The 9130-nt window shown below is 29.6% G+C and overlaps 1 protein-coding gene across 4 annotated transcripts; it reads right to left on the reverse strand.

Annotated features, from left to right (window-relative positions):
• Nucleotides 1-51: 51 nt before the first annotated feature.
• Nucleotides 52-8684, reverse strand: Tgs1 (Trimethylguanosine synthase 1). Of its 4 annotated transcripts, none has more exons than XM_066726938.1 (9): nucleotides 8562-8684; nucleotides 7862-7997; nucleotides 7609-7795; nucleotides 3178-4465; nucleotides 2514-2760; nucleotides 1833-2403; nucleotides 1619-1750; nucleotides 1252-1550; nucleotides 52-1179 (listed from the first exon to the last, which is right to left on the reverse strand). In XM_066726938.1, the coding sequence occupies exons 2-9, from the start codon at nucleotides 7916-7918 to the stop codon at nucleotides 1069-1071; spliced, it is 2892 nt and encodes a 963-aa protein (XP_066583035.1). In that variant the 5' UTR covers nucleotides 7919-7997; nucleotides 8562-8684; the 3' UTR covers nucleotides 52-1068. The 4 variants fall into 4 exon arrangements, with proteins under 4 accessions (XP_066583035.1, XP_066583034.1, XP_066583033.1 ...); XM_066726937.1 differs by lacking the exon at nucleotides 8562-8684 and adding an exon at nucleotides 8469-8527; XM_066726936.1 differs by lacking the exon at nucleotides 8562-8684 and adding an exon at nucleotides 8092-8289.
• Nucleotides 8685-9130: the final 446 nt, after the last annotated feature.

Consider the following 9130-nt stretch of genomic DNA (forward strand, 5'->3'; position numbering starts at 1 on the left):
AGGACACATTTTATTTTCTGAGTATATTTTTAATAATAGATATGAACATAATAGATGTATACAAGATAATTAAAAAATACCTAAATATCGCTTTAAAAAACAAAGATTTTTTAGATTTATTATTTTTCTACGTTAAAAATAAGAACAGTATTTTATAAATTCGACACAAAAAAGTGTAATTATTAGTTATTTTAAAGTTTATAAAAAAAGATAATCTGTAATACTATAACAAAATTTAATGAAAGAATAATACTAACATTTACAGTTTCTTTTTAGTTTTACAGTACTGAATTTACAAACCGAAGGCTCCAATATCGACTTGCTAATAACTAGACTGTTTATGATAATAATCCCACAATAAAAAAACGTTTAAATGCACATGTGAATTGAATGTACATACAGTAAATATAAAAAATACGATAAAAACTCATTGGTTTATATCATTGTTGACGTGCTCGATTCAGGGCTTGTGAAACACAAAAATTCTTAAATAATAAAAATTTAACAGCCACAAAATCAACCAATTCTAATTTAGAATTATATATTATTTATTAATAATTTTCAAATATTTGCCTTCAGCAAAAATAGCAGCTGTCAAAAGCCCATTATGTCTCTGTACGTAGCACAAAGAAAAATTCCTATAGTAAACACAGACAGCTCTCAGAATCTTGTAATGTCTAATGATAAATGCATAATGGTCACTTTTAAATAAATACTTAGGCAAACTGATACAGAATACGTATGGCTATGTACAACTAATGATAAATTGAAGCTTCTATTTATACAAAAGCAAATCAAATTTGTTCCTTATAGTATTGGTAAACTTTGTAGTTTCGCGCCAAGTAGTAAAAGTATTTTTTACGTAAGCGAGAAACCAAATATCCTTTGCCTGAGATACCAAATTTTTATATCCGTTTAAAGATGAGCTAGACGTGTAATATTCTAGCAATATCATTTTTAAATATAAATTAAAAAATCATAATAAAAAAAATTTGATTTTTTTTTATATTTAAAATTAATATTGTACCTATATATCACCATATTAAAAGTATATACAACATATCACAACTAACAGTCTCTGGTCAACTCTCCATAATAAGCTGTCAGAGATACTAACTTTCTATCCAGAAAGTTTTGTTCCACCTCGACTCCATTTCCGGAACCAGACAGCATGGCTAGCTGAAATTTTAATAAACAATGCTGTACCAACATTTAAACCTAATAAAAATAAAGTGCTTAATGCTAAAGTACCTGCATAGTATCGACATTTCTAGGAAGAAAATAAGCCACATGCTCTGTGATTCCTTTGGCTACTTGAAATAATTTTGTCCCACCAATTGGATACATAATATCACTGAGATCAAAAGTTTCGGATTTGATGTATGAAGGCCCACCCCAAGGTGGACTAAGAAATACTACATCTGCAATTAATCTAGGAGCTAATTCAAAAAAATCTCCAACAATAAATTCAATCCTATCTTCAACTCCGTATACTTTCGCATTGTTACGAGCAAGTTCAATTTTTGCAGGATCTATGTCAATAGCATATACTGAAAAATATATAATAATAAGTATCTATTTATTTTATCATGATATATGGTTTGTAATAAGAAATTACCTCTTTCGCAAGTAAAAGCAAACTGTATTGAATTACCACCAGCCCCACAAAATGCATCGATTATAGTATCGCACTTGCATCTTTGTGCTATATGTTCGGCAATCTTTTCAGGCGTTACCGAAAACCAACTTTCTATAATTAAAGATGTTTAATAATATATAAATATATTGAACAATAGATACTTTATTTATTATTCAATTTTTAACACTCTTACCCCGATCTAATTTAATCCCTTGGTCAAATTTGCTGAATAAACTATACCTTTTTAGCCAATATTTCATTAATGTTTGATCATTATCTATTTCCAGTGGAAGACTTATACTTCTTTTAGATTGTTTCCTTTTCTTTTTCTTTTGGGTCTTTTTATTACTGTCCTCGTCAGACAACTTTAATAATGTTTCACTGCGATTATATTTTTCGTCGATATCCATATCCGAGTCTTGATCTAAATTAGATTGAAGAGCCTCATTATCGCAATGAACTTTAAGCTGCTGTTTGTAACTATTTGGCTCATCAGTTTCTAAAACTTCATCTTGACCATTCTCGAAATCCGAAGCAACATATAAATCTGGGAAACTTTTTATATCAGGTTTTGAATCTTGAGAACTAGTACTTGGTTTGCTAAACATAAGACGTTTTGCATTCAATTTGGTTTTTATGCTAAGATTGCAATCTTCATCAGAGCTTGAGGTGAACTGCTCATTTGTATAGGAACCTTTGTCCGTAGGCTGTAACTCCGTGTTTGTAGAATGAGTCGCTGGGCAATATGATAAGTATTGGTTTACCTGAAAAATGTATTACTATTAAATAATTATTATTGCGTAACGTCTATTTCTCACACAACGCCTCCGAAGAGGTGTAGATACTAAGTATACTAATTTTGTAATTATTAAACCTTGTCTATGGTATTGCTAATCTGTACTCCATTATCATCAAAATAAATGTGTTTATTAGCAGGCTTTGGTCGATTAAATTTCATTTTCAATTGCCTATTTTGTAATCTTATATTCCGTTTTTTATAAACGACTTCTCCTTGCAATTTTGTTTCCGTATAACTTTCATTAAAGGTAAAACCCATCAATGAAAATGCCTTTTTCACTGTTTCTAGTCCTTCCCCTGTTTCATCATAATCAGCTTCGTGACTAAGAACAAAGATGATATTAAATTAATTAATATAAAGCTAAAAACTTTTGATATAAATAATTTTATGAACGAGCTATAAGATGTTAACCAAAAAAAACGAAATAAGAAAGGTACGTTAAAAAAACCAACTTTCTTATAATTTTCAAGATTTCCTCATAATTAAAAAATGAAATTTTCTTATTGCAGTCTTTTTGATGTTCACGAGATTAGTAGCTCCGTTTGATAATTTAGTACATCAATATCAAAATTCCATAAAGGGAATTGATATATTATATTTTCAGTTTTTGGTAAAAACGATTACTTAGCTATAGCCCTCAACAATAAAAGAATTTTATTTTTAAAATTATCTTGCCTATCTAAATTTTTCTAGTTTGTAAGAATTAATTTCGCATCTAGTACAGATAAATATAAATCACCTGCGTTTTAATGTAATAGGTTTATCCTCATTTGGTCTATCTCCATCTCCAGTATTAGACGATTTAGGATTTATATCATTGTTACTATTATGTAAGTAATTAATTTTGGTAGCTTCATCTATTGAAGAAGTAGTACCAAGACTATTAGTATTTTTATTTATGGTTTCAGTATCTTGCTGTTTATTCGATTGCATTGTCAAATTTTTTAATAACATTCCAACTGACTCAATAACCATTCTCTTCTGAGAGGACTTTTCTTTTCCTGATGTAGATAACTTTTTATTCCGATTGCTAGTCTCAGATACATGAGTCTTCTTCTGAGAGCAGTGTTGTGATTTATTTAATTCTAACATTTTTTTGTCAGTTTGAGTCATATTTGTAAAACTGTTATAATATTCTTCCTGTAAAGTTTCATGTTCAGTATTACTCTGATTTAATTGTTCCTTCTTATATCGATCAGTAAACATTTCATGCTGTATTTGATATTGTATTTGGAAATGTTCTTTCCATAAATGCTGCCAGTATTTATCATTGTCTTCTGAGATAAATTCGTTTTCTTGATCAGAGCTACTGCTTGTTACATTGCTTTCAATAGAGCTAGTTATAGAACTGATAAGACTAGATGAGTGAATAGAATTAGAATCACAACTTGAACTTGTTAAAGTCATTTTTGTGACATTTGTCAAAGAGTCGGAAGTTGCATTAGTTTTGGTTATTGATCCATTAATCGAATCACATCTGGTCAGCAGTCTTTCATCTTCTGCATTAGAGTGTTGATTATAACTTTCTTCTGCACTAAATGGACTCAAGGGATTCCATCCTTCACCTGCTTCTGGTGATAAGTCAGAAGGCGCTATTCTTTTACGATTATCTTCAGTATCTTTTTCATTCCTACCTTTCAAATTAGTATCCTCAAAAGAAAAATTAAGTGCGCTAAATGTGTCTCGAGATTTTGATTCAGTCTCATTTTTGTCAGCTTTGGTGAAAAGCCCTTCAAAATTTAAACGACCTACTTCACAATTCTTTTGCGCTTGGTTTGGAAGACAAGTATTTTGCTCTACAAACTTCTCTATCGAATTATCTTTCAGATTCAATAGCTTCTCTTCCTCTACAAATTGTAGAGCATCTGGTAAATATTCAGGATTGATATAATCAGCATACTTTTCTATCCAAGATGTCCATATTAGTTGTTCTCCATTTTGAGACCAAAACTTCTCCCAAGCTACATCCATTTCACTTTTATTTCTAGAACTATGTACAGAGAGTACATGGTCACTTATTTCAGTATCTGCAAATTGAAATGTTGAGCTAATAAGATGCTAAAAATTACGAGGTTTAAGCTAACAGCTGGATTTAATCGACCAGAGTCACATAGCTTGTAGACGCGTACGGTGTCTTATACTAAAATTAATTTAATTAACAATATCATCCTATATATATATATATGCTTAAGTTTTGAAGGAAGCAAGAAGAGTGAAATGTTTTTTTTCGATTTAAAAAAAAACATTCAAATACGCAGTTACTGCCTTATAAATTCAGCTGCCTAGAAAACGTATGAAGTAGGACTGGATTAAAAGTCTAGAGAAATCTTTGCCTTACAAAATAAAATGAATAGATACTTTTGTTTTTGAGGAAACGAGAACGATTAAATTTTTCTTTCTTTTAAAATGTCTCTTCACACACTTATCTCTTATAGTTAGATACCTGTTAGACGACAAATAAGATTGAGTTGGAAGTCGACAGCAATAGGTAGAAAAATTATTCGATATTTTTACTCCCTCAGAAACTAAATATATATTAATTCTACATTACAACACCAAAAAGTTAACCAATTTCTAATTGAACCCTAGTTTGTGTTTGACAGGCAGATGACTTTGTAAGCGGGTAATTCAATGATTAAAAAAAATCGAATACATACGAATTTGATTCTTCTTGCTCTCTTAGAAATTTAGGATATGTTTTCTGTATTGTAAAAAAGAAAGGAGTAGCAATAATGGTCGTTTTTGGGCACAGTACCGATACTGCTACAATTTCAATACCTTATGGAAGTCAAACCTACCGAAAATTATGATCGTGGATTTGGACATAGAAGTCAATATCTTTATTGCATAACATGACCTACAAAATGTGTAGATTTTACATAAACATTTATAGAAAATTCGAAAGTTTCGTAGACTTTAAATACTATCTGTTGAATCTCTAAATGATGACTTTTTGCCAGAATTCTCTTATAGTCTACATGGAAAAATAAACTGAAGCTGGAAAAGTTCCGATAGGTCTTTCAATATGAAATTGACTGATATACAAGGGTGCTACTTTTTAGTTTAAGGAGGGAGTCTGATCCAGCGGATTTGAATAATCATTATTTTTGTTTAAAAATGTTCCTGTACTCTGACCTGCATTGATTCTGTATTCTAACCCAATAAATTGATGATCAAGATGTGTGTATCAGCCGATAGAGCTGCTTTTAATCTTGGAAGCATAATCGATCAAAGTTAGAGTATATACATGTAGAGAATAGAGATTTCTAAAGTTATAGCATCAAATTCGATTCTAAAATATATTTATATAAGAACGGTGCGTACCATGTAAGTAGAACCTACGGCAGTAGTGCTAGAAAACTTTAAACGCATTTTTCTCAAAACCACGTTTACGTGAGTAATTGAAAGCATAATTCACTGAATTTTCATCCGATTTACATAATTCAAAGCTTCAATTAAAGATAATAAAATTTAAATAAGGCTTAACCATACAAAATTAATACTTATTATTATCTTAAAAAGTTATTGCAAAAACTAAACTTCAGACTTTTTCAGTCCATTTTTATGATTTGTCTATTATTAAAAAAAATCGCATACGATACTTTGTACTCATCCTACAATCATACTAAACCATTTTTTTTTTCAATTTAATGTTTCAGTCATTTTTAAAGGACTTCACGTTTTCCATAGTTTTTACCGAGTCCCCTCTGATTGCGACCACTCTATTTATATATGTACATATTTAAATAAAAATTGCAAGTTAGGTTTATATTCTTTAAATGCGCATCTTTGTATCTATGAAGTTTTGTACTAAGGCTAAAGAAATTATTACTATGAAGATAACGTATTTGAATTAATCCTCTACTGAACCAAACTTCTTTTTTAAGGAGGTAATGCAAAACGGAAAATCAGAAAGATGTTTTTTTTTTATAATTTCAAAGTGTTATTCTTTAAGAACATATTTTAAGCTAAGTCAAATTATATTTTTCGGTAAGTTAACAAAATTATGACTCTTTAACACAAAACCTACCAAGGATTTTTTATACACGCGTGTTTACATTTAAAAAGGTCAATTTGATCGGCAAATGGTAGCTTTAGTGTTAAACATAAAGTTTCAGTCGTTAAAATGTCCGAGAAGTCGCTGAATTTCGTTGTTTGCCTTTAAACGACTTTTTTTAAACTTTCAATCTACTTAGAGTTTTAAATATTTTTAAATGAAAACATTGATTCATTTTAGTTTTTACAAATACATATAACTATAAAAAGTTTGTTCCAAAAATGTGACTACTGAAATGCTAATAAGAAATTATCACTGTAATATTTTATAAAACATAATAAAAAACGCTGTAGTCCAATAACTTAAATCCTATATGTTTTCTTTACAGATAAATCCTGTACAGAGTAGTACTACATCATTCTTTAGAGTATATTTAAATAAATCTAAATTATTTCAAAAGTATAATAGTAAGAGAGAAGTTAAGTGATTATTTAAATATTTCTGAAAAGTGCTAAAGCAATATCAAAATGCATTTAATAAATTTGATAATCCTTCATGTTTTAAAACTATGATCAAAATTCTCAATTCTTTTTTAAATAATTGTTTAGAATGCTTTGATAGAACAGAAGTTAATAAATTATTTGTTTGGTAGAATTATATTTGAAGTACTTAAAAAGTTCTAACAAAAAAGAGGGGGAATTCTTGTGAATAAAAGAAGAAAGTTTGAAAAGTGAATTTTTACAAATATTGATGTATCTACTAAAACCATAACAGCTTGTTTCACATATAAAAACCTAGGATGTTTTCTGCAGCTTTTTCCATTTTTCAACTTGAACTATAAGAAAATTCTGTCATAGGCTCATTACAGGGACTCAATGAGAAAGCTAAAAATCTATGCAGATATTATGATTTTTTGCATTCTTATATAAAAACTGTACATTGGAGATAATATTGGGAGAAAAGTGACTTATATTTCAACCTTATATAGGCAATTGTTAATACTTTTAACTTCTATACAGTAACAAATATTTCAGTATCACGGACACTAATTTCACAAATGGCCCTTTTAGCATCTCCTTTATAATTACTTTTAATATGTGCCTTTAGACTATTTGACCCTGGTTAATTGATAAATTCAGCTGCTAACATTAAATTTTTTAAAATTCTGTATACTTTTTGCTTCATGTTGGTCATGATATTCAGATAAATCTGCTCCAGAATCTGATTGATGCAGGCCTAATTTTTGGTTAAGCGTATAAGTGTTAGGACGATGGTTAGAATCTCTAACTGAATCATGTTCATCAGTAGAATAATTGTTATCCGTGTGTGATGCACTGCAGTAACAACTAACAGGCTCTTCCTGTGTTGGAAAAACAACACAAAAATGACAGCTACAAAGTTACAAAGAATTACATATTATACTTACATCATGTTTCTCTAAAGACTGTACTTCTATAGGACCTTTTTGGTGAAGATCCAGCATTTCTGCAATGCAATCTCCCTCAATTTCTTCGCCTTCGCTCGCATCTTCAGAAGCAACTACTGTATATGCTTCAAAATTTCTGCAGAAAAATTAACTTCCTTAGTTTTCTGTAACTTAATGAACTTACTTTGACAATGTAAGAAGTATTACGAAATAAAGTAAAATATTCATACTAAAAATCATGCTTTATACAAATAAAAGTAATTATCCTTAGAATTATTCAGCCTTTCGCACAATCGTGGCACAAGTGGGTGTCAAGGTTAGGTCATGTGTCACACCACTGATCGATAAATAGACGAAAATGAAAAACGTTCTTTTAAGTGCTAATATTATTAATAAAATACATAAATTCTATGATTATAAATATTTTTTGTAATAAATATCTACCGAATAAAAACTCGGCTGCAAAGACAATAAATATAATTATCAGGATCAGAGGACTCATCCTGCTCCGCTATGTAAACTTCGGCTAGCGGCTCCCAAAAGTGTTCACTCATACCGGTAGTAAATTTTAAATAGTTGTTTGATTTTTAATCGTCACAATACCCACATTTTTTAAACTAGAATTCGCCTGCCACAACTTATTGCTTGCATCGTCGTTTATCACCAAATTACCAAAAACCAAAAATCTTGAGACCATTACCTTAGCTGCCTGAAGTTGTTTGTTTTTCCTTTCAAGAATCGATTTTGCTCTTCGATTTTACTTTTAATTTATTTATTATTATTAAAGGAAAAAAATAGTAAACATTCTTATACTCAAACATTTAATAGTAAGTTATTTCTAACGACAATACAAGCAATTATGTGTATTTAAGCAAAATAAATGATTATATTTTCGCTTGGTTTTGCATGTCTTTCAATTTGATAACGGAATAATAATATTACTTTTACGACACAATTAATTTACTTTTTTTTAAATTTAATGAACGTTTTGTTTCATTATATTAAAATATTTCTATTTTTAATTTCCATTTTGCTGCTCTATCTCTAGAAAGTGTTCCAAAAACGAGTACTTCCTGTCCTGTCGGTAATAATGTCACATACATATACTAGCGCCATCTTAACAAGAAGCCGTATTTGCTAAACTGTTTCACTTTAACCTTCCACAAGTTCCACACTTGTTTTAGCTTTATCTTCGTTTTAAGTAAAGGGTTAAATCGAAATTCAAGCATAGCTTTTATGCCGGACTGCTGATCTGCAGAGCTGTACATA

Source organism: Prorops nasuta, unplaced genomic scaffold (genome assembly GCF_024137725.1).
Source record: "Prorops nasuta isolate Cenicafe-Biocafe unplaced genomic scaffold, Cenicafe_Pnas_1.2 PNAS00005, whole genome shotgun sequence".
Taxonomy (NCBI): domain Eukaryota; kingdom Metazoa; phylum Arthropoda; class Insecta; order Hymenoptera; family Bethylidae; genus Prorops; species Prorops nasuta.

What these genes read in the sequence shown, in the direction of transcription:
- Tgs1 (XM_066726935.1), bottom strand. Translation starts at nt 8,415, where the DNA reads ATGAGTGAACACTTTTGGGAGCCGCTAGCCGAAGTTTACATAGCGGAG. An exon ending in TGCAGCCGAGTTTTTATTCG is followed by an intron (nt 7,998 to 8,305) that starts GTAGATATTTAT and finishes ATTTTTCTGCAG; the next exon opens with AAATTTTGAAGCATATACAG. An exon ending in TTAGCAATACCATAGACAAG is followed by an intron (nt 2,404 to 2,513) that starts GTTTAATAATTA and finishes TACATTTTTCAG; the next exon opens with GTAAACCAATACTTATCATA.